Source organism: Acomys minous, assembly GCF_964271855.1.
Source record: "Acomys minous genome assembly, chromosome: 6".
Classification (NCBI taxonomy): Eukaryota; Metazoa; Chordata; class Mammalia; order Rodentia; family Muridae; genus Acomys; species Acomys minous.
Genome location: NC_140487.1, coordinates 94,356,493 through 94,381,812, shown reverse-complemented (window position 1 = coordinate 94,381,812; position 25,320 = coordinate 94,356,493). Strand labels below are relative to the sequence as shown.

The 25,320-nt window shown below is 44.6% G+C and overlaps 1 protein-coding gene across 4 annotated transcripts in view; it reads right to left on the bottom strand.

Annotated features, from left to right (window-relative positions):
* Nucleotides 1-23,240, bottom strand: part of EIF2B3 (eukaryotic translation initiation factor 2B subunit gamma) — a 68,180-nt gene extending 44,940 nt beyond the window's left edge. The window contains exons 1-3 of one of the 4 annotated variants that reach the window (XM_084786596.1): nt 23,141-23,240; nt 18,098-18,255; nt 13,946-14,091 (exon numbers count right to left, since the gene is read on the bottom strand). In XM_084786596.1, coding sequence (XP_084642722.1) covers nt 13,946-14,091; nt 18,098-18,245 — 294 coding nt within the window. In that variant the 5' untranslated portion in view covers nt 18,246-18,255; nt 23,141-23,240. Of the gene's footprint in view, nt 1-13,945; nt 14,092-18,097; nt 18,256-22,862; nt 23,046-23,088; nt 23,110-23,140 lie in introns of those variants that run through there. The other 3 variants (XM_084786597.1, XM_084786595.1, XM_084786598.1) reach the window with 3 other exon arrangements.
* Nucleotides 23,241-25,320: the final 2,080 nt, after the last annotated feature.

Below are 25,320 nucleotides of genomic sequence, written 5' to 3'. Positions count from 1 at the left end.
TTTCTTTCTTTTGTTTTTTTTCGAGACAGGGTTTCTCTGTGTAACCTTGGCTGTCCTGGACTCACTTTGTAGACCAGGCTGGCCTCGAACTCACAACAATCCACCTGCCTCTGCCTTCCAAGTGCTGGGATTATAGGCATGCACCACCACCGCCCAGCTTCAGGCTCTATTTTTATGGGTAAGTGAGGGCTACTCTTGCAGTCAGTGACTAGTATACACTAAGCATTTAATAATTGATGATTGAGGTCTTGGGGATGTAGCTCGGGAGCATGGCAAGTGCTTAGAATGTGTAAGGTTCTGCATTCAATCTCTACCACCAAATAAACAAAAAATGATGAATAAATAAATCACTTTGGAGCCTCTCCGGCTTAGTGCCATTTTCCTTAAAATCCTGTGCTATGAGAGTAAAGTGGGGGAGGAAGCGAATGCACAGGCTGAAGCCCAAGAGAAGAAAGATGAGGCCGAGGTGCAAGAGAATTAGCTTGTGCACCCATGGAGGCTGGAGGAGCAGAGGTAAAGGATGCTGAAGGCTGGGGTGCTGGCACCAGGTGCTGGACTGCGCGCCACTGTCGGTAACAAGTCTGAACATCCTCCCTCTCCCAAGATCACCTGAGAGCCTTCCTTACAACTAACACATCCTGCTGGCGCTCTGCCCTGGACCTGTGGCACTCTAGATTAGTTCTGTTCTCACTCGTGGCCAAGTGAGACTCATGTACGAGAAATCATCCTTTTCACTTTCTCAACCGAAGAATGATTGAATGAACAAATAAATGGATAAATCACTGAAGAAAATGTTTTCTCATAATGGCGGCATTTCTGATTACCATCCCAATAATTCAAATAAATTACAATAAAAGCTACTGGTGAGGGCTTGGGACATAGCTCAGTCGGTAGGGTGCTTACCCAGGATGCACAAAGCCGTAGGTTCAGTTTCCAACACTGTATAAATCTAGGTATGAAGCCGGGTGTGGTGGTGCACGCCTGTAATCCCAGCACTTGGGAGGCAGAGGCAGGTGGATTGCTGTGAGTTCGAGGCCAGCCTGGTCTACAAAGTGAGTCCAGGACAGCCAAGTCTACACAGAGAAACCCTGTTTCAAAAAACCAAAAACCAAACCAAACCAAACCAACCAACCAAATAAATCTAGATATGGAGGCACATGGCTATAAAGTCAGCAATCGAGAAACAGAGGGCGGGGGCTCAAAATAAATAAATAAATTAATTAATTAATAAATTAAAATCAAGGTTATCTTAAGCTACATAGCAAATTTGAGGCCAACCTGTCTCAAAAAAAGAGACTAGGGCCAAAAGATGGCTCGCTAGGGAAAGGTGGCTTGCTGCCAGCCCTGATGACCTGAGTTCCATCGCCAGGACCCACCAGCTAGGAGTGGAGAACCAACTCCCACAAGCAGTCCTCTGACATGCACTCATTCAGACTAGCGTGCACACATCTACACCTACCAATAAGTAAGTGAAGAAAGTAATAATGGCAACTACTGTTTGTGAATGCTTGCTATTGACCGGGAATTCTGCACACATCACTTCTGCTTTCAAAGCAGCCCTGCACGGTAGGAACTACTGCATGAAGAAACAAATTGTAATTGTTAGCAGCTGTCTAAGAGCTAACAAGTAGAAATATCTGTATAAAACTAAGGAATCTGTAACATTGAACAGTGCTGTGAAGAAGAACTTTGCTTATTTGAAAACGCACTTAGGGGGATTCTAGTCCACAGTGTCTGAAATGAACTCAGCTCTAGGCTAGAGCTGCAGGCACGATTCAGTGACAGGATGCTTGCGTGACATGCAGAGGACCCTAGATTCAACACCAGGAGTTCAAATAATAAGTAAAAGAGATCTGTCCTATAGGGCATATTATGGGTACTACATAAGAGCTGGAGTGTCATATTCTAAGAATAGCAGGAAGGTAAAAACTAAAATGTAATAAGTGCAAGGTTATCAAGATAGGATAGGAAGAGGCTAACATCCACAGCGGCTGAAAGAACAAAACAGGCTTGTAGTAAGGAAAAGAAAGTGAGCGCATGTGCACTGTGTGGTGGGAAGCACGCTGGAGGATGAGGCTATGAAGGACAGCAGCCAGCATGGCGGTCCATGCTTGACCTCCCAGTACCCAGTACCCAGAAGGGTCAGAGGTCAGCCTGGGCCACCAAGAACAGCCACAAAAGGAAAAAAGCAAAATCAACTTTCTTCAAATATTTGTCAATATTTATTTATTTGAGTCAGGGTCTCAGTTGAAGCTGACCTTGGACTCCTCATGTAGCTGGGATAACTTTAAACTTCTGACCCTCTGCCTTCCTCAGCTCCTGAGTGCTGCGGCCACAGGTGTGCGCACCACGCCTGGTTTATGTGGTGCTCACTCTTAAGAGTCAAGCTTTTTCTGAGTACATCAACAGGAAGAACATAGTTCAATAAATTATTATGAACAAAAGCATTTCTAAGTGAGGCATGATGGCACATGGCTGTAATCCTAAACCTGGAAGGCAGAGGCAGGAGGATTGCTACAAATTAGAAGCTAGATTTGGGGCTAGTCATAGCTGCACACACCTTTAATTCCATCACTTGGGAGGCAGAGGCAGGAGGATCACTGTGAGTTCGAGGCCAGCCTGGTCTACATGAGTCCAGGACAGCCAAGGCTACACAGAGAAACCCCATCTCGGAAAAACAAACAAACGAGAGAGAGAGAGAGAGAGAGAGAGAGAGAGAGAGAGAGAGAGAGAGAGAGAGAGAGAAGAAAAGAAAAAAAGAAGTTAGACTTGGCTATATGAGATTTTTGGCTTATGTATTACCTTGTTGCAAATCATATTGAGGCTGAGGCAGGTGAATTAGAAACTCAAGGTTGCCCAGTGTTACACAAGAAAACCAATCAAAACAACTTTATAAGAAAATGAACTCCCATTACCATCCCCCGCTTTGAGGTCTCTCCACATAGCCCTGGTTGTCCTAGAACTCACTATGTAGACTAGGCTGGCCCAGAAGTCACAGATCACTGTGACTCTGCCTCCACAGTGCTGGAATCAAAGGCACGTGATTTTTTATTTTTATTTACATTTGTTGCTGTTGTGGAGTTTCCTTATTAGAGGTGCTCAAGCAAAAACTGGATTATCTTCTGCAATGACTGACTTGTCTGATATTATCAATCCTTTTCTCTGTATTTTGCCAGACACTATTATGGAGCTTGGAGGAAACTGGGACTAGAAGTTTAAATGTGACTGGTCAGACAAACAAAGTTACTTAATATATTTTAAGCAAAATTTTGCCTATTCATTCTGTGGCATAAACACAGAAAACAGAACTCTAATGCCAAATGACTAGAAAACAAATTCTTTATGCTTCAATTTAAATAAACCAGCTGTAAGCCCAAAAGGAGTTTCTTATAACTACTGTCTTTTTGAAAAAACAATGCAGGGCAATGCACGCCTTAAATTCCAGCATGTAGGAGGCATAGGCAGGTGGATTTCCGTGAGTTCAAGGCCAGCCTGGACTATAGAGTGAGTTCAAGGACAGCCAGAGCTGTTACAGAGAAACCCTGTCTCAAAAAAACCAAATAAATAAATAAATAAAAGAAAAACAACAACCATAAGAAATCAGACAGCATCTATACAAGCCAAGGAGGAAAATATATGCAGAATTGCACTTTCTGGCATGTGTGTTTTCAGTACAATAGCACAGAAGCTGCTCTACTTCATCATAACGAAGAAGCTGGTGGAGGGAGAATCTCCTCTTTTTTCCTTAATAGGATGATTGCTTTTATAAGTTGACTGTTTTATGATTTGAATTAAGTGTACCTCAAAGTAAAGAAAATGATTCTGAAGCAGATGTCCCTGAAGTGGTGACAAAGTTGTCTTGGGAATGCTGACCTCATTCAATATCTGTAAAAGTGTTAAGTCTGTCATCACTGAGAACACCAAACAAGCAAGTCTTGTATAATTGTGAGTAGGCTTGTAGGCTCATTTCTCTTTGTCTTTAGATGCTTTCACTAACTACTGAATTGTGTGTAACCATCGTCATCATCATCAATCGTCGTCGTCATTGTCGTCTTCAATGTTGTTTGTGTGTCATGTGTGTCCCTTACCCCTGACCCCCAAACAGACCAGATTCATAGGCCGTTCCCTGCCAGCGTAAACAACAAAAGCTGAGAGTCCCCTCGGACAAGGGAAGCTGAACTACAGGGAGGACTCTAGGAGGATGAAAGCTGCAGCAGAGACGGAGACCAGCCAGCTGCCTAGAAGGGGTTCACACCAGTCACTTGGAAAGGACACCATGCAAGCTGCTGAGCCGCCTCCAGGCTATGCAGTGTGTTCCAGGTTTCCCAGCTTTTATGGGCTGTCACCCATGCTGGGATGAGCCTTGGTGATACAGCGATCTTTGAATTCTGCTCTGGACGCAACCCCTCACCCATAATCTTGTTAGTAAAATCGGGAGTTGATAAAAAAACAAAACTCAGTGGCTCACTAAGTTGGACTTTGGTGTTACCCATACTTTGGTCTGTCGTGGGCTCCCTATCTGAGGTGAGTATTGTGTCGCCCCAGGAAAAGCTTTGTCACGCAACATGAATACAAACTCCAGAAAGGTCACAAGGAATAGCCCCCTCCCTTCAATGCCTGGCTGCCACCTGTTCTCAGCAGGAAAAGAAAGGCCTCAGTCTGAAAAGCAGAGGCCAGGACACAGACTGCTGTCTTACCAGGCCCTCATGACTGTCTCAGAGAATGTACCAGGTAAGATTCAAAGCAAACCAAAACTCTCCTCCACTATTCCACCGCTTGCAGAAGGGAGATTTGTTGTTTCATCAAAAAGCCAGAAATCCCAGAAGAAGAAACCTAAAGAGAAGTGCTGCTGGCTATGTGACCACGATGGTGAATAAACATGGCTTGTCTGGACTGTGAAGTAACAGTGCTTCGATCGCAGTTTCTGGACACAGCCGTCGACTCTGTGTGCATCAAGGGGCCAGTCCCTGTCTAACACTAAGAGCCTCTGAGGCAGAAGCTAGCCCGAGTCTCCAAAGCGCACCTCCTCACTGTTCCAACAGTCTTCATTGTAAGCCTGCACTGAAAGAAGCCGGGGTACGGGTGAAAAGCCTTGCTGATAGTGTGTACACACACACACACACACACACACACACACACACACACACACACACACACACACACCTCCAAGGGAAAACAGCACTTTAGTATTTAGGAAGAACTAAGGACCCAGGAATTCAAAAGCCAAACTGCCTCCAGTTAGTGTTGACTAAAGCAAACAAATTAAGCTCAGAAAACTCAATTACACGGCCACAGCAAAGCCCAGAAATATCTCATTACAAGAACATTTCCAATCAAGCCAAAACCACTGAGTAAAAACTAGGGGGAAAAGACCCAAAAGTTAACTAGAAGACTGGATGCTCGTCTGTGTGGTGGCGATGGAGGAGGGAGGTGAGGAAGCTGCTGGAACAGCTTTGCTTCCTGGCAGCTGTTCCACGGCAGATTGTGATAAATAATACAATCTGGCAAACAATTTCCTACATCAAGGGAAAAGAAAAACAGCCTCCGTGGAAAAAACTGTCAGGGCTTAATAAAATACCATGCTTTTACCCACCCATCGCTCCCACAAACAACTGTTATCATCCAAATCACCGCTCCCCACTCCATCCCTGCCCATCTGGAACTAATGAATTGCTACTTGGTGTGACTAGAGACAGTCACAATTTCCATTTTCCGATGTAGTCCAACTCAATCCAATCTCCAAAAGTACTCATAGGCTTTGACAGGCTCCACAGTTAACTATAATGGAGACCTCACTGGTTTAGTTTTAGTTGAAAATGCTTAGGGAAATAACTCCCAGTCTGTAGTCCCCAGCAGCAAAGGGCCAGCTTCCAGTCCATCTTCCCTGAGGCTGGGGTGCAGGTGCAGGAGGAACCAGTGACTGCAGGGGAACCCAGGAGGCAAAGGCAGGCCGGTCTCTGTGATTTTGAGACCACTAAGGGCTACATGATGAGACCTTGTCTCAAAAAAAGAAGAAAAAAAAAGTGCTAATTCCTAAGCTCAGAGCTTAGTCACACTATCACTACTACGCAGGGCTGAGGTCAGAACCTTGTGGCATCCAGGATTGAGAAGTTCCCTCTCCCAGGCAGACTCCACTTCCAACATCCACTGGTTTTCCTTCTCATTTCTATTGCACTGCTTTAGTCCGTGTCTAGAATCTTCTCCTAGTCTTTAAATATTTCTAAATAAGAATTACCTTAAGAAGGGGAGGGGAATAGGGTAAAAGCGGGAGGGAGGGAGGAATGGGAGGATGCAAGTAATGAGATAGCAATTGAGTTGTAATCTGAATAAATTAATAAAAAAGAATTACCTTAAAGACTGCAAATTAAAAACATCAGTCAGCTGCAGTAACAAACACTTGCATAGTTCCAGACTCTCTACACCTCAGTTGACTTCTGTAAACAGCCATGCTAGTCTTTTGACTTCTAATTTCCCCATATTTACTTATTTAAAAACTGTTTTATGTGCATGATAGTTTGCTTGCATGTATGTACCAACTATGTGTCTGGTGCCCATGGAGGGCAGAAGAGGGCATCAGATTCCCTAAAACTAGTGTTATAGATGGTTACAAGTTGCCATGTGGTGCTGGGAATCAGAGCCAGGTCCTCTGGAAGAGTGGTAAGGGCTCTTGACCATTGAGCCATATCTCGAGCCCCAACTTTCCCCTATTTAATTCTTTGCTAAAGGTACCATAAAACAGTAATCTCTAAACATAAGAAGGTGAATTTAGCCGGGCAGGGGTGGCGCACGCCTTTAATCCCAGCACTCGGGAGGCAGAGGCAGGCAGATCGCTGTGAGTTTGAGGCCAGCCTGGTCTACAAAGTGAGTCCAGGTCAGCCAAGGCTACACAGAGAAACCCTGTCTCAAAAAACAAACAAAACAAAACAAAAACAAAAACAAAAGCAAAAACATAAAAAGAAGGTGAATTTAATTTATCATCACTTACTAAATTTATTTGTAAGTTTATGAAAATATGTATAGTAATGACATGTATGTGCATATTTATTTTCATGTAAACAACTAAATCCTGATTGAATATCTGACATTATAGGACTCACAATATACTCAACATTATTCAGAGCTGACTAATTTTTAAAGAATTATATTTATTTATTTTACTGTGGAGTAGAGTACATGCCATGTTGTACACATGGGGGTCAGAGGACAACTTGTGGGAGCAAGCAACTTGTTTTTCTCCTTCTACCATGTGGGTCCCAGGGATCAAACTCAAGGCGCCAGGCTTGTCAGTAGGTGCCTCCTTTCAGGTCCCAGACAGTAAAACAGTATCAATGAAGTCATCTCTGTTTCTATTGGAGCAGAAACTAAAACACGGAAGTTCACAGTGTAGACTAATCTGTGTGGGAAGTGAGCATGCTGTTCATAAGCAAAGCCAGAGTAAAGCTGGCCAGCGCGACAGTGAGCACCCTCAGAAATGTGCTGGATGTGTTGCCCATCTGCTTTGAAATTAAACTTTGGCCATTACGCATTTAAAAATCTTTTATTGCTGTCAACTCTTTTATCACCTCTATGTGCAGTTATGTGACCTTCAATGAGGTTGTGACCCAGTTTATGAAGCTGGGCTTTAGATAATACTTTATCAGTTTCCATCATCAAACCCAATTCCATAAGATTTAATCTTTGTTTCTCCAGTGTTCAACCTAGTACAGGAGACAAGCAACAGTAAACGCTAGCTCTGCTGTTACCCTCTCCGTGTTTAATTTCACTCAGAAGGTAAACCGTCCAATTTGGGATGTTTTGAGATAGCATACATTCTGACAAAGGTGAGAGTTCCTTTGCAGGAACTGATTATTCACAGGGACAGCAGCTGTAGAGGCCACAGCGCAGTTCTCTAAAGCAGTAAGATAGAACCTGCTGTCTTCAAACGGGTAAAGGGGTGGGGGTGGGGTCCTGAAAGGAAAGAAATAATATACAGCTGTCTGTAGGGCAGAGATGGAGACTGACATGCTAGATAAGCAACTTTAAAGTGAAGGTTCAATAGGCATAGTCCTAAAATTTATACTTTCCTGGGCATGGCAGTGCACATTTTTAGAACTAGCACTTGAGAGGTACGGGCAGGTGGGTCTCTGTGAGTCTGGGTCTACCCTGGTCTATATAATGAGACCTTGTGTCGAAAAAACAAAACAAGCCAGGTGTGGTGGCGCACGTCTTTAGTCCCAGCACTCGGGAGGCAGAGGCAGGCGGATTGCTGTGAGTTTGATGCCAGCCTGGTCTACAAAGTGAGTCCAGGACAGCCAAGACTACACAGAGAAACCCTGTCTTGAAAAACAAAACAAAACAAAACAAAACCAAACCTAACAATAATAATTAGCTAGGAAAGCAAAGAATAATATATTTAAGTCCTAAAAGCAAATAAACAGCAAAACACTTGTACTTAACACTCACACACATGCAAACATGCATATATACATGTATGTACACACAGACATAGGTAGGCACACATATAAAAAAATCACTGCATATTAATAAAAAGAATAATCCATTAGGTTCTTAATGATTCCAAGTAGTAGTACATATGTATTAAACACTGGTGCAATCAATTTCATAAATACTGTTGGACATAAAGGGACAGACAGAGCTGGGCACTGTGGCACACGCCTGTAATCCCAGCACTCAGAAGGCAGAGGCAGGTGGGTCTCTGTGAGTTCGAGGCCAGCCTGGTCTACAAAGTGAGTCCAGGACAGCCAGGACTACAAGAGACACCTGTCTTGAAGTGGGGTGCAGGGGGGTGGGGGGAAAGCACTGTCTGTTCTTCCAAAGATCCTGAGTTCAATTCCCAGCAACCACATGGTGGCTCACAGCCATCTATAATGAGACCTGGTGCCCTCTTCTGGCATGCAGGCACACATGTGGGCAGAATACTGTATAAATAATAAATAAATATTTTTAAAATTAATTAATAATTAAAAATATATAATGGGAGGGGATAAGAGGGTATATGTCACTGGAACGGTGGCACACCTTTAATCCCGTCACCCAGGAGGCAGAGGCAGGTGGATTTCTGTGAGTTCCAGGACAGTCAGGACAACACAGGAATACCCAGTCTCAAAATAAATAAATAAATAAATAAATAAATAAATAAATAAATAAAAATCCATGCATGGGATATATGGTGAGGCTCAAATAAATCATGAGACCATTAGGCACAAAGATCGATAGCCAGTTAAAATGGTTAAAAAGAATATTACTACTCAAGTTAGATGATTAAAGACTTGTCTCTCAATACCTTAGCAACAGCCTGAGTATTCATGTATTCTTAGGAATCAATTCCATACAGTTTACCTGCTACTATTAGTTCAACTTGTTCTTTTAGAGCAGCTGTACTATTTCTTTTGCTTTTATATAAAATATATGGACATGGTAGCAAGGCAGAGAGGCAGGCAGATCTCTGACTTCAGGGCCAGCCTCATCCACAGCCCGAGTTTCAGGACAACCACAGCTACACAGAGAAACTCTGTCTCAAAAAACAAACAAATATTTTACACACACACACGCACACACACATATTTTCAAGACAGAATTTCTCTACCTGACATTTACTCATCTAACATGTTCTTTATACCAGACCGAGACAGCTCTAGTCCAAACACATGGAAGTGGGATGTGGTGGTGCACACCTTTAATCTCAGCATTTGGGAGGCAGAGGCAGGTGGATCTCTGTGTGTTTGGGATTAGCTTGGTCTATACAGTGAGATCTAGGATGCCAGGGCCACATAGAGAGACTCTGTCTCAAAAACACAGTCCGATAGACAGGGACAATATGCTACTCTCCTCACTCTGTGTGGTATATGCATGCGGATGGGTGTGTGTAGGTGTGACTACAGGGAGAGGCCAGCAGGGGTCAATGCCAGGTGTCTTCCTCAGTCATTCTCCACTTTATTTTTGACACACAATCTCTTACTGAACCTGGGCCTCACTGATTTAGACAGGGTCCCAGGGATCCACCTGTCTGCCCCTCCAGCTGGGGTTGCAGCTGCTCTGCTGGGCCAGGCTCTTACAGGGGTGCTAGGATCCAGACCTGGGCTCTGACACTTGCCCACCTGCTCAGCAGCAATGGCACTGGGTGAGCCACCTCCCCGGCCCCATGGTGACAATTTTTCATCTCCTGTACAGGAAAAAAGGACACTAAACTCAGTTGTAGGAATTGTAGGAGATGAGCGGAAGTTATGAGTCTGCGCAGGTAAAGGCTCCTTCAGAGAACTGTCACCTTGGGCACAGGCACAGAATGCTTACTAACTTTACCCAAACAATACTGGACCTTTCTACAGTCACGCTGTAATTTCATCTCGTGATTCAGAGTAGGACAGGTCATCTTCACAAGAGCTTTCAGATGTAAGTCAAATAGAATGTGTGTAAGCCACCAATGAGGTCTGCGAAGACAGCCTATGCTTTCTAGCAAAATTCCTAGCTTCCATCATTCCCCGCTACCCTACAGCCCTTTGTTCCACAGAAAGGCTCCCTATAGGGAAGCCAGACACTCAAAGGAACCAGCTGAAGAACAAAGCTTTATAAAACTTTCTGGGTTTAAAAAAAAAGGGTTTCTGGGTAATCAAGTGAAGCACAGGGCCGCAGCAGGCCCACCCCACGGGCCACGTTTCTGTCCGCCAGCAACGGGAGAGATGATGAGATGGGTCCATTTCAAGTCTGAAGATCTATGGGATTTCTACAAGCAAGGGGAAAAGCTCTGTTGAGCACCCTCAAAGCGAGGAGGAGAAAAAGAAAGACAACAACAATAAAAAGGCCTTGAACCGCCCCCTCCACCCCCGTCTGTTTCTGTCATAACACCTGGAATTTTCTCGATGCTGAGAGCAGTATCAAAGAAGTGATCACTGGGGACACACTGCAGCCCACCAAGGCAGTCATAAGAAGCAAAGCTGCCACTTTAAAAGTCTTTGGGCAAGCCAGGACCATGCTCCCAGATCTTCCCTTGACCAAATTATACTTGCCTTTTCTAAGCAGATAGAAATCTGACAAAACAAAACCTTGGGCAAAATGAAAGGGTCCAGGAAAGATTGACAGAGATTTGTAATTTGATAAGGACTTCAAACACTCAACTGAAAATAGCTTATGTGTAGCTTTTTGCACATCTAAAAATAGAATATATCTATTCAGTTTTTCTAATAAGCTGTCTCCAGGGGATTTCATCATAATCTGCTCTTTGTTGTAGCATGTTTGCTGTTTCATAAAACATACAATAGCCCTCCTTCTACATCAAAGGACTTAAATAGCCAGCCCTCTCACAGCTAGTGTGCCGGCACCATTATCCCTGCTCTGAGCTGTGAAACTGAGGCAGAGGGTAAATGAGGTTTGCCTTTGGCTAAGAAAAATTCCTGTGTAGACTAGAGAATTACCAACTCTGCCGCTTTTAAATTACGGGAAGCAACGAGAGCGGCACTCTAAGGTAAGTGCTTATAAGCAGCTATTCCAGGATGGATCTGGTCTGTGTAGCCTCTTAAATAGACCTCACTAGTCCACTCTCAGAACAATGACCTAAGCAATAACCAAATTTGGTCTCTAAGGGGCAAGAACAGCACCAATGACCAATGACCTCAGAAAGGCAAAAGGCTCAAATGCAGCTCTGCTCACTGTCCACGGAGTCACTCAGATTTTTGTGCTGAGCACAGACTATGGTGAATGAGGCTTCTCACTCAATGCCCTTTGACACAGGGTACTTTCCCTACAGTACTCAAGTCCCAGCTGGGTATGGGGACATACACCTGGGATGCCATCACTTGGGTGGTAGAGGCAGAAGGATCAGGAATTCAAGGTCACCCTCAGCCACACAGCTCGCTGGAATGAAAGACCAGACTTCTCTTCACTGAAGAGAAAATTATCAAGAAACAAGAGCTGCACACTTGCAGGGCAAGGATTCTACATGCGCCCTACTCAGAGACTGCAGTTGTTGTTGTTGTTGTTGTTATTATTTTAATGAAATTTACACTTTGGGAAGTAGAAGCAATGGGTACAAGTGTATATCAAAACTCAGGGACGGTGTCAGGCATGGTACTGCACTCAGAAGGCTAAGGTTAAGTTGAGAGTTGGAGGCTAGCCTGGGCTAATGGCAAGATTCTGTCTCAACAGGCTAAAATTCTGTCTTAAAAGAAAGAAGAGAAAAGGAAAAAGAAAAAGAATCAAACCTTAATTAGGCTATCATCTTGGGAGGATGGGTATGTATTGTTAGTTAACTGGTAACACAGGAAAGAGGAGGAAATTGTCGGAAAGCCGGTGAAGCCGAGGGAGTTCTGCGCATGCCCAGGTTGCAGCCAGGAGGAAACGGATGCTTCCCAAGAGGATAATCACGTAGGAAAAAGCAAAATGTGACAGAGTAACCTACGTTTAACACAGTTCAGACAGTGCTCCTTTTGGGAAGACGGTGGGCAAATCTATAGTAAACACAGAAAACTAAGCACTCTGAAAGTGAGGAATCTGGGTGCAGGCTCCAGCCCTTGGGGTGCTGAGTCAGCGGAACAGCAACTTTGAAGAAAGTCTGGCCATAACAAGACATCTCAAAATTAAAGTAAAACAGCACTGAGGAGACAAGCCTCAAAAGCCTGATCGGGGTTTGATCCCTGGAACCCACATAAAAAGCCAGACGCAGGGCTGGAGAGATGGCTCAGAGGTTAAGAGCACTGAATGCTCTTCCAGAATTCAATTCCCAGTAACCACCTGGTGGCTCACAACCATCTATAGTGTGATCTGATGCCCTCTTCTGGCCTGCAGGTGTTCATGCAGGCAGAGCACTGTATACATAATACATAAATAAATCTTAGGAAAAAAAAAAAAGCCAGATGCAGTGGCACATGCCAGTAACTGCTGCCCGCCCCATGAATTAATTTTTAAAAGTAATTGTGCTGTTTTGTTGTTGTTTCTTTCTTTCTTTTTTCTTTCTTCTTTTTTTTTGATTTTCAAGAGAGGGTTTCTCTGTGTAACAGCCCTAACTGTCTTGTAAACCAGGCTGGCCTCAAACTCAGAGGTCCACCTCTGCTACTAAGATGCCTCTGCACTAAAGGCATGAGCCACCACCACCTAGCCAAAGATTTAATTTTAAGCCAGGTGCTGTGTTCAATCCCAGCATTTGGGAGGCTGAGACAGAAGGATCACCACAAATTCAAGCCAAGCCTGGGCTACAGAGAATTCCAGTCCAGGCAGGGCTACAAAGTGAGGCTGTGACTCAAAAATGAATGTATTACTACTTAGAAAGTAGATTATGTTGACTTAATTTCTAAATCTTTACTAGTAATCAAACCAAAGAGCAGTTAAAGAGTAAATGGGAGCCGGGCGTGGTGGCGCATGCTTTAATCCCAGCACTTGGGAGGCAGAGGCAGGTGGATCGCTGTGAGTTCGAGGCCAGCCTGGTCTACAAAGTGAGTTCAGGACAGCCAAGACTAACACAGAGAGACCTTGTCTTGAACCCCCCCCCCAAAAAAAAGAGTAAATGGGCAACAGTGAATGCGATATAAAAATATATTAAATTTGCCAGGCAGTGTGGTGCACGCCCTTAATCTTAGTACTCAGGAAGGTAGAGGCAGGCAGATCTTCGTGAGTTCGAGGCCAGCCAGTTCTACAGAGTGAGTTCTAAGAAAGCTAGGGATACACAGAGAAACCTTGTCTCAAAAAACCAAAAACCAACCAAACAAACAAACAAAAAACTAAGGCCAGGCACGGTGGTAGCGCACGCTTTTAATCCTAGTACCCAGGAGGCAGAGGCAGGTGGATCTGTGAGAGCTTTTGGCCTGGTCTACACTGCAAATTCTAGGCCAGCCACACTACACAGTGAGATCTTCTCTAAAAACAAACAAAAGTTTTTTTTTTTGTAAAATATAAAGCATTGTCAGACAAGACATTATTATTTATTTTCAAAAACAGTAAGTCAAGAAATGGTTTTTACCTTAAGCTTTGGATGTATGTGACGTAGGGAATCTGCAGTCCCCATGTCAGCCTCGTCAGGGATGCACACAATGTCTGCTTTCATTTTCATCTTGAATTCTGCGCACAGAGCCTTTTGGACATCTTTGGTTGTAACCACGATGACTTCTATAGGATGAAAGAGATAGCAGACAGATGCGGACATTCATCCACTGAGGCAGTTTTGACCTTTCAGCCAGAGGTGGTAGCACATGCCTGCAACCCAGCGATGCAGAGGCAGAGACAGGAGGATCAGGGACAAGGCCATCCTCCCCTACACAGCAAGGTCAAGGCCAGCCTGCACTAAGTGAGAACCTGTCTCACAAACTTAGAACCAAAAGTATTAACTACTAATATTGCTGAGCCTTTTCGGTGTGTTTTATTTTTTTAAATGAAAAACCTGGCCATGCCAACAGTAAATTTCATCTTTCGAGGTAAGGAGGTCAGATTCCCTGAGCATTCTGTGATGAAGTGGCATGTGTCCCCAACTGGCACTACCCCATAGTTGAGGCACTTTAAATGTACCCGTGAAAAAAGCTGTTTCCCCTTCAAGGGGAAGAAAGAAAATGACTCAGAAAAACCCAGCCAACTGTTCTTGAGTTCTATCGGTCCCATCTCTTGAGGCTCATTTTTTCCTCCTCTTTCCTTTTCTGCACAGAACAAGGAGACCAAAATCTACTGTGAGTTACAGGGAAGCTGGAGAGGACAGGTACAGAGGGAGCGCCCTGCAGCAGCTGGAATGCCCCTCACCTCCCACATCCAACATCTGTGCTTCACAGAAACACAGTAACAACCCATCCACAGAATAACAGAGTAACAGAGCCCACTCATCCAGGGGTGCTGGAAGGTAGGCAGGAGGGAAACCGCTGGATGCTTGACAGGTTTGCTTGTCATCCTTGTGTAGGGCCATGCTAAGCTTCTCTCTACTGTTCCCATTTTAGTATACGTGCTGCTGAAGAGAACACTGTTTTAGATATTTTATTTTATTTTTTTTGTTTTTTAAGATTTATTTATTTATTATGTATACAGTGTTCTGCCTGCATGTACACCTTCAGGCCAGAAGAGGGCATCACATCACATTACATTATAGATGGCTGTGAGCCACCATATGGTTGCTGGGGATTGAACTTAGGACCTTTGGAAGAGCAGGCGGTGCTCTTACCCACTGAGCCATCTCTCCAGCCCTCTTTTCGATATTTTAAAGTAATTATTTTATTAATTTTTGAGATTTAACACATGCATATATTTTGATCATATTTACCAACTCCTTCCAAACCTTTCTGCCACCCCTTATCATTACATTTAAAAAGTGTGTGTATGACCGTGCATGCTCGTGTGTGCACGTCTGTACGTGTGGGGGGGGATCAGGCCTACTCTGGGGCACTCTTTCCATGCACCTTTACTTGGGTTCAGAGATTGGGCTAAGGTTGCCTGGTGGCTTTTGCCTACTAAGCCGCCTCACCGGCCCTCACCTTGCTATAAATCTCCCTCTGAAAGTAAGAGCTTCAGGGGACAGAGAGACGGCTCTGCCATTGGGAGCACTGGCTGATCTTACAGAGGAATTGGGTTTGTTTCCCCGCAGTCAGATAAGGACCAACAGCCACCCGTAACTACAGTTTCAGGGCACCCAACACTCTCTTCTGGCTTCTGCAGGTACTGTGCACACACACACATGTAAGCAAACACCAATACACATATTCTAAAAATGAAAAACAAACCTAGTTCAAGGCCAGCCCAGGTGAGTTCTAGGCCCGCCAGGGCTATGTAGACAGACTTTGTCTCAAAAGAACAAAATAAACAAAAAAACCATGCCCAGACTTTTTACCAGGTGGTGGTAGCTTGGCCTGTAAAGCCAGCTGTTTGGGAAACTGAGGTGGGAAGATAGTAATAATTAATTAGAGGCTGGAGAGATGGAGTGAGTTCCAGGGCAACCAGGGCTACACAGAGAGACCTTGTCTAGAGGGAAAAAAGCACTTTGGTTCTCAGCACTCGCATAGTGACTCACAACCATCCATAAGGGCAATTCCAGGGGACCCAACCCCGTCTTTAGACCTCCTCTGGCACAGGTATGCGTGTGGTGCACATACATATATTCAGGGAAGCCACTCACACATACAAAAATACATCCTTCTTCTGGTCTCTGCGAGCAACAGGCACGAACACATTGCACTTGCATACATGCAGGCAAAACACTCATATGCACAATTTTTTTTTCAAAAAAGTAACTAATTAATTAATTAATAAAAAACTCTACATTTAGGAAGCACCTAATTCTGAGAGAGCCTCTGTAAGAAAGAATTGCATGCATAATAGGTATTACATGTTCAACAAATTGTTATTGCTGAGTATGGGCTAGAATTATACAATCCCAAGGAGCAGAAAGTTCCAGATGACAAATTCATAGTGACTAAAGGAAAGAAGATATTTTATTCTAGTTTTCTAGAGACAAGAACTCTTTTGGTTTTCCAGACTGTCACTGAATCTGTGATCCTCCTGCCTCAGCCTCCTGAGTAGGTAGGGTTACAAATTTACACTGGCACCGGCAAGCATAAGCTGTGTAACAATGTATTAAAGGATTAACAGTGTATTTAAGGATTGAAGGGCTGGAGAGATGGCTTAGTGGTTAAGAGCACTTGCTGCTCTTGCAGAAGGCTGGGGTTCGATTCCCAGCGCCCACATGGCAGCTCACAACTGTCCATAGCTCCAATTCCAAGGTATCTGACACCACTTTCTGACCTCTGTGGGCACCAGGCATGCACTTGGTGCACTTACATACACGCAGGGAAAATGTTCACACTCATAAAATAAAATAAATAAACCTAAAATAATAAAACAAAAAGAATTTGTCTTTGTATGTTTTATGTGCGCATCTGTGTGCATCTGTATGCAGTGCCCCCAGAGGCCAGAACAGAGAACCAGAGTCTCTCCAGCTGGAGTTAGACCATTTATTGTGAGCTGTGAGGTCTGAGCTACCATGTGGGTACTGGGAACTGAACTCTAGTTCCTCTGGAAAACCAGCAAGTGCTCTTATACACTGAGCCATCTCTCCAGCCCCAAGAAAATCAGTAAAACAAATCTCTTGGGCTAGAGAGATGGCTTAGAGGTTAGGAATACTAGCTACTTTTCCAGAGGTCCTGAGTTCAGTTTTCAACAACCACACGGTGGCTCACAACCATCTGTAATGAGATCTGATGCCCTCTTCTGGTCTGCAGGCACACATGCAGGCTGAACATTGAATACATAATGAATAAATAAATTTAAAAAAATAAAAATCAAGGCTGGGCATGGTGGTGCATTCCTTTAATCCCAGCACTCAGGAGGCAGAGGCAGGTGGATCACTGTGAGTTCGAGGCCATCATGGTGTATAAAGTGAGTGTAGGACAGTCAAGGCTACACAGGGAAATCCTGTCTCAAAAGCTAAAAAATAAAAATCTCTTAAAACCAATGTGACCCAGACTAGTGTACAAAAATATTTATAGATCTGTCTAACTTCCCCAACTAATAAGCCTTCTTGCAGGGGCTGGAGAGATGGCTCAGAGATTAAGAGCACTGCTGCTCCTCCAGAGGTCCTGAGTTCAATTCCCAACAACTACATGGTGGCTCACAATCATCTATAATGAGATCTGGTGCCCTCTTCTGGCCTGCAGATGTGCCACTCATCTATATAAAATAAGTAAATAAATCTTTAGATTCCCAATCTCATTTTTCCAATATCCTTATAGGACCCATCTTGGATCACTATGGAGAACCTCTTTTTTTTTCTTTTCCTTTTTTCTTTTTTCGTTTTTCGAGACAGGGTCTGTCTATGTAGCCTTAGTTGTCCTGGACTAGCTTTGTAGACCAGGCTGGTCTCAAACTCACAGGGATCTACCTGCCTCTGCCTCCCAAGTGCTGGGATTAAAGGCATGCGCCACCACGCCCGGCCGGAGAACCCCTTCTTTAACAGCAATGTTTAGGCCTATGCTCTCATTTTCCCCCACATAGCAAAAGGGTTCTCCTGGATCCCTAACTCAGGAGTCCAGTCTTTAGCAAACTTTAAATTACCTACCCTCTCTCACTCTCCTGACGCTGACAAATTATTGGGATCAAACTCACTAAAAGTTTTACGAGTGCATCTGTCATTGCCGCAGCTCACCTTCAAATCCAACGCGCTCAAGCAGGTTCAGTGGGTACCAAATTAAAGGTTTGTTTCCAACCGGAAGCAGAGGCTTGGGAATGCTGGAAGTCAAGTCTGTCATCCGAGATCCCCCACCAACGGCCATAACTACAGCTTGAAACTCCATCTTTATAAACCTGCAAACACAGGGGGAGAGAGGGTAACATACATCAAATGACACACGGCAGTGGGTTGTTTTTATTTACGTGAGTAGTTCCCACTTACGCCCTATGGGTCACTTCCTGTTTTAGTTACCAGGGCAAGAAACACTCCTTCACTGAAGATTAAACATCATCTTTTCTTTCTTTTTTTTTTTAAAGACTTATTTATTATTATGTATACAGTGCACGCTCTCTCTCTCTCTCTGTGTTCCTGCACACCAGAAGAGGGCCCCAGATCTCATTACAGATGGCTGGGAGCCACCATGTGGTTGCTGGGAATTGAACTCAGGACCTCTGGAAAAGCAGTCAGTGCTCTTAACCTCTGAGCCACCTCTCCAGCCTAAACATCGTCTCTAACCAATATGACTTTTAGCTCCCAATTTAGTAAAAGTAGAGTAATATAAATTTAAAACATCTGGCCCTGGCCCTTGAATTGTTTATGGTTAAGTAAAGACAAGTTCGGGGCTGGAGAAATGGCTCAGAGGTTAAGAGCGCCGCCTGCTCTTCCAAAGGTCCTGAGTTCAATCACAGCAACCACATGGTGGCTCACAACCATCTGTAATGTGATCTGATGCCCTCTTCTGGCCTACAGGTGTACATGCAGGCAGAAGACTGTATACATAATAAATAAATAAATCTTAAAAAGAAAAAAGACAAGTTCAAGGGCCAGTGGTGGTGGCGCAAGCCTTTACTCCTAGTGTTTGGGAGGCAGAGGCAGGCAGATCTGCATGACTTCTGCATGACTTCAAGGCCAGCCTGGTCAATAGTGAATTCCAGGAAAACTAAAACATATAGTGAGTCCCTGTCTCAAAACCACAAGCTTCTTGAGGGTCTAGCTAGAGAATTGTTCTCACCCCTCATCAAGGAAGCCTCCCTTTGCAAAGACTCAGACCATGAGAGAAAACTACAACTGATCCAGACCCAGAGTTGTAGAGCCCAGTCCCAACTAATACCTGTAAGGAAATCCTGCAGCTAAGGCTCAGGGATTATTAAGGAAGAAGGGGCAGAAAGACAGAGGGACAGGAAGTTTGCTATGGGATCTGTCTCCTAGATATGCCAGAGAAGCTACACACATGAAGTGCGACCAAGATGGCTGCCTAAACAAGACCTGGACAAGGATGACACCAGCAGACATGCCAACGTCTGAGAAGGAAAGCTCACAGGGCCTCAACCCAAACTAAAACACTACAGGCAACTAAGCAATGCTGAGAACAAGAGAAAATAGTGCACACCGATTGGTTTTCCAATACCAGATGATCAGCCCGGAAAACACACTCATCCAAGTAACATTATACTGACTGAGCAGGTGGAAAACACACACACACACACACCTCAACAATTAAAAGAAAAAGAGGCCATGAATCTGAAAGACAGGGTACAAGAGTAGAGTTGGAGAGGAAAAAAATAACTGAGAAAACAATGTAATTATAGTTCCCCCCAAATAAAAAATTATACCCCCTCAAAAAAGAGAAGACAACAAATTCAGCAAATTACAATATACTGCCATGGTGCAATGAAAGGGATGTATCTGAGATACAGTAAACCAGAGTAAAGAGAATACCAAGTCTTCCAAGAAAACTGGTTTTATAGCAGTGGTTCTCAACCTGTGGGTCAAGACCCCTTGGCAACCCTCTGTCTCCAAAAATTTACACTATAACTCATAACAGTAGCAAAATTATAGTTATGAAGTAGCAACAAAACAATTTTATAGTTTGGGGGTCACCACAACGTGAGAAAGTGTATTAAAGGGTTGCAGCATTAGGAGGGTTGAGAACCACTGCTTTATAGGAAAGTAAACCTGGCTCTGATTCCGCAGGAGTTAAGAGTTACCAAGTGGATTTCTAACATAAGAACTCTTATTCCTGAAAACGCACAGGCATCCGAAAAGTACGAACCAGATGTGAGATTCTCCCAATGCCTCAGCCATATGCTCTCTCTTCTCATAAGCTCAGTTACAAAGATGACTCCTTAAACACAAATGAAAGCTGACAATGCAACCTAAACTTGCAGAAACAACCCAAACTGTTAACTCCTTTCTCCAAAGTCGAGGTATAGAATAAAGCTGGATTGCAGCAGCACCCCTTTAGTCCCAGCACTTGGGAGGCAGAGGCAGGTGGATCTCTGTGAGTTCAAGGCCAGCCTGGTCTGCAAATGGAGTTCAGGGCAGCTAGGGCTACACAGAGAAATCTTCTCAAACAAACAAACTAAGAAAATAAACTATTTAACCTTGAAAGATCATGAATCCCAACTGATTACATCTGAAGTTTTTTTAAAAAAAAGATTTATTTATTTATAACATACACAGCGTTCTGCCTACATATAGGCCTGTACACTAGAAGAGGACACGAGATCTCATTACAGATGGATACAGACACCTTGTGGTTGCTGGGAATTGAACTCAGGACCTCTGGAAGAGCAGACAGTGCTCTTAACCACTGAGCCATCTCTCCAGCCCTCTGAAGATTTTTTTTTTTTACTTACAAATTAATTATGCTGTTTATCCCAAGTATAAAACTCAGTGTTCAGGAAAAAAAAAAAACAAATTAGCAAATGTTTTACATTCATCAGAATAATATCCAGTCATAGTCTATACATATGAACAGCTAAGCCTCAGAATTGAATACTCAGTATGCCCAGGCCACAAAGTAAAGGCTCCTGTGTGCGCAGTGGCGCACGCCTGTAATCCCAGCACTCGTGAGGCAGAGGCAGGCGGATCGCTGTGAGTTCGAGGCCAGCCTGGACTACAAAGTGAGTCCAGGACAGTCAAGGCTACACAGAGAAACCCTGTCTCGAAAAAACAAAAATAATAAACCAAACCAAACCAAACCCAAAAAAGTAGTCATTTCAATCTCAAAATCATTGCCTCAGATTGGAACTTAACTTTGGCATGGCAGAATTCCCATCACATCTGCTATTATTATGAAAAAAGAAACCAGACCCTTCAGAGTCGAAGGCCTGAGTTCCAGTTCTCCCTCTCACACGGCATATGGCTGAGGGCTTAAGAGAGCTCCCAGTTCCCCCGCTTCTTAGAAGGTGGCAATGTTCACAGACGCTAAAGCAGGGCTGGCTGGATTCTAGCACTGCCGGGTGTTAGCTGTATGCCCCAGCGCAGGTCAGTGTCCGCGCCTTGGGCTTGATTTGTTTGGCTTTTTAGAATAGAGGTATTTATGGTTTTAATTTCACCAAACTGTCGGGATTAAACCAGGGCCTGCTTGTCTGGTACGTATGCGGCCTTAGGCTAGATCCCCTGCACAGGAATAAAAAAGTAATTCTACATACAGATGACAAATTCCACATACAAAGTAATGCCCGTCCTATCACAGGCACTTTATACATGCTTCATGTCATTGGACAGATGCTAGAACATGGGACACCCATTGTATCAACTGAACCACACTGTTCTATAACTCTGGGTCTATATATTCTCTTTTTAAAAAATATTATTTTATTTTTATTTATGTGTATGTTTTACCTGCATGTACGGAATATCCAGATCCTCCCCGGAACTGGAGTTATAGATGGTTGTGAGTCACCATGTGGTTGCTGGGAATTGAACCTGGGTCCTCTGGAAGAGCAGCCAGCGCTTTTAACCACTAAGCCATCTCTCCATCCCCTACAGGTCTTTTTTTTTTTTTAAAGTGGACTATGCTGCCACCACCAGAGTGTGATGGCCTTTTCTAGATGTGACCTCAAGTGGATCAGCACAGGCAACCTGGTGGGTCCGGATTCCTCTAGAGGCCATCGTACTGATGCTTAGGAGGCTGGTGCCTTTATCTCCTGAGCTCAAGCGAGCCTCCTCCTGGCTTCCCACCTTAGTTGGCTGGAACTGCGGGCCTACTGCTTCTGCTTCCTAGGATGGTTTTCTCCTGGGGCCTAGTAATCAGCACCTTGCACAGGATGAAGCCACGACTAAGTCTTCCCCCTCTACTGATGTTTTTCACTAGTTGCTTCAACCATGCTACATACAGAGGTTGTCAGCCTTTACAGCTTCACTGCTGGCATGCATTTAAAACGCCTATTAAGATGATGAAATGCCTCGCCCTTGAAGCTGGGGGCTGTCTGTGCAATGAGCATATCTGTGACCCTCCCAACAGCCAGCCCCACGTTAGAGTTAAGATAACTGTGTACGAAACAAAAAGGCCTTTGGAACCCAGAGGGCTAGAACCTATGATAGCTCCACTTCTCAACCTCTGGGTTTAATAATAATATTTTTAAAATGCGACTAAGAAACAGGAGTAATTATAAGCCTAACCAATCATAATGCCAGGCTGACTCCAAACTCTCAATATCGCCGTCGTGACCCCCCCCCCATATCAAGACGATGCGTCTCACCAGCCCCCAAGTTTTACAGGAGGCGGATCACTCATGCTTTCCGCACAGCAAAGTCCTAAATTTTTTTTTTTTTAAAGACCGATCACTGCATCGGAATTGGTCTGCCAAACAAACCTCTGAGCGCTGCCTAAAGGCAGGGGCCTTACTGTAATCCTTGTAGTCCCTGCCTTGAGTCCAAATAAACGTGGGATGAATAAAAAAGATAGGGGAAAAAAATGTCAGCACGGAACCAAGGGGGGTCCGGTGCTCACTTGGTGTGACTTCGAGCAGAACCGTCCCTCCCCGAAACTCCGTTTTTTCCATCTGTTGCACAAGGTGTTTGGCTGGCTTGGCGTCTCCAGTCTCCCAGTTGGGGACACATGGTCCCACGGCCGGGTCCAGCAAGGGCTCGGAACCCCGTCTGCCCACTCGAGCCCTAGTCGGCGAGCTGGCCTTCCTCCCAGGACCCGGGCTCTCCAGCACCCGCGCGCCGCTCACCCCGCTCAGCCAGCCCGTGCACCGCCAGGCACCGCACAAGCCCCGGCTTTACCTCAGCTCCCAGCACGCCGCGGCCGCTCCCAGCGCTCCCCACGCCGCCGCCTCTGCCTGACAGGCCGATGGCGCAGGCGCGCGGAGGCCGAGCTGTTCGATGTGACGCGCTGGGCGGACCCCCAGGTAGGAGGGACGAGCGCCGAGTGATAGATGGCGGAGGGCAGAGACACCCCTGGCTCTTGGCAGTGCGGGGCGTCATGGAGACCGTGCTGTCCACAAGCTATGGTATGGGGTCTCTGTATCGCTGCCCTTACGTTCATTCATAAATCGCCAGTGCTCGTTGAGTGTCTCCTCCAGTCTCTTCCGTTTGGGAGCTGCCATTCGATATCCCCTGTCCGGAGGTCTTGCCAATGTCGGGTCCTCCTTGGGATTTGGGTTTTGCTTGCTTGTTTTGGGTTTCCAAGGCTGTTTTTCTATGTAGCCCTGGATGTCCTAGAACTCACAATGTTGGCCAGGCTGGCCTTGAACTCACAGAGATCCACCTGCCTCTGCCTCCAGAGTGCTGGGAATTCAAGGCGTGCGCCAACGCTCCTGGCAGATTCAGTAGTTTAAAAAACAAAACACCCAGGAATTTCTTTGCAGGCCAACTGTTGACTAGGCTTCCAATGTGCGAGATGCCTGATGTGCCTACTGTGTATCAGCAAACTTTAGCAAAACAATAAGGCAAGAGGTCAATAAATTTGGATGAGGAAGCCAGGCATGGTGGTGCAGGCCTGTAATCCCAGCAGAGGCAGGTGGATCTCTATGAGCACAAGGCCAGCCTGGTCTACAAAGAGAGTCCAGGACAGCCAAGGCTACACAGAGAAACCCTGTCTTGAATTAAATAAATAGATAGATAGATGCAAAAACAAATACAAAACCTGGCCCCAAATCTGTGATGTTTGGCTTTCTGTTTTCCCTTCAAGTGTAGTATATGGTGTTTTTAAACAATTTTAAAAATGTGTAGATATTTTATGTTTATGAATGTTTTTGCTTGAATGTATGTATGTGCACCACCTGCATACTGGTGCCTGTAGAGGTCAGAAGAGGGTGTCAGGTCTCCTCTCCTTAGATTTACCAGCACTAGTGAGTTGCTATGTGGGTACTGGAAACCAAACCCTGGTCCTCCGAAAGAGCAGCAAGTGCTCTTAACTGCTGAGCCATCTCTCCTGCCTGTGACGTATGCTTCCTGTTAATGAAGGTATGACCTCATTTGACATATTGAAAAGGATGAGGGAATTTAACCTTTTCAGATAACTATAGATATTCTTCCTTGATATAAGTGGTAGTTTTTGAAAGGTTAATTACATTCAGGTTTCAAAGTTATATAAGTTAATACTTTATATTCTATTTCACTAAAGTACTTGTGTGTGTGTGTGTGTGTGTGTGTGTGTGTGTGTGTGTGTGTGTTCAAACCTATTGAGGTTTGAACATAGGAAAGGGCTCTGCCACTGAGCTGCATTCCCAGCCTTCTTTATGGTTTTTTTTATCTTCTTTTAAAAATTTTAAAGGTTTTATTTATTATGTATGCAGTACTTGCCTGCAGATCAGAAGAGGCACCAGATCTCATTATAGATGGTTGGGAGCCACCATGTGGTTGCTGGGAATTGAACTCAGGACCTCTGGAAGAGCAGTCAGTGCTCTTAACCTCTGAGCCATCTCTCCAGCCCCTCTTCTTTTAAATGTTAACATTTATTAAGTGGTGTGCTCGACATGGCATGTGTGTGGAAGAAGTCAGAGGACAACTTGGAGAGTCAGAGTTCTCTCCTTTTATTGTGTGGGCTCCAGGGTTGGAGTTTGGGGTGCAAGCTTGGCAGCAAGCACGTACCCCACTAACTGCTGAGCCATTTTGCATGCCCCTTCTTTGCATTTATTTATTTATTTGAGAGTTTTTGGGATTAAAAGTGTGAGCTACCACACCTGCAGCCCTTTACTTCTTACTTTGAACACAGGAATCTAAGTTGCCCAGGGTGGTCTGCGACTTGTGACCTTCCTCCTGCCTAGCTGCAATTACAGATGTCTGTTACCAGACCTCTGATTTCTTTTTATTTATTTATTTATTACTTATATAATCTCCTACCAGCAGGTATGCCAGCAGGCCAGATCTTATTACAGATGGTTGTCAGCCACCATGTGGCTGCTGGGAATTGAACCTGGGACCTTTGGATGAACAACCAGTGCTCTTAACCACTGAGCCAT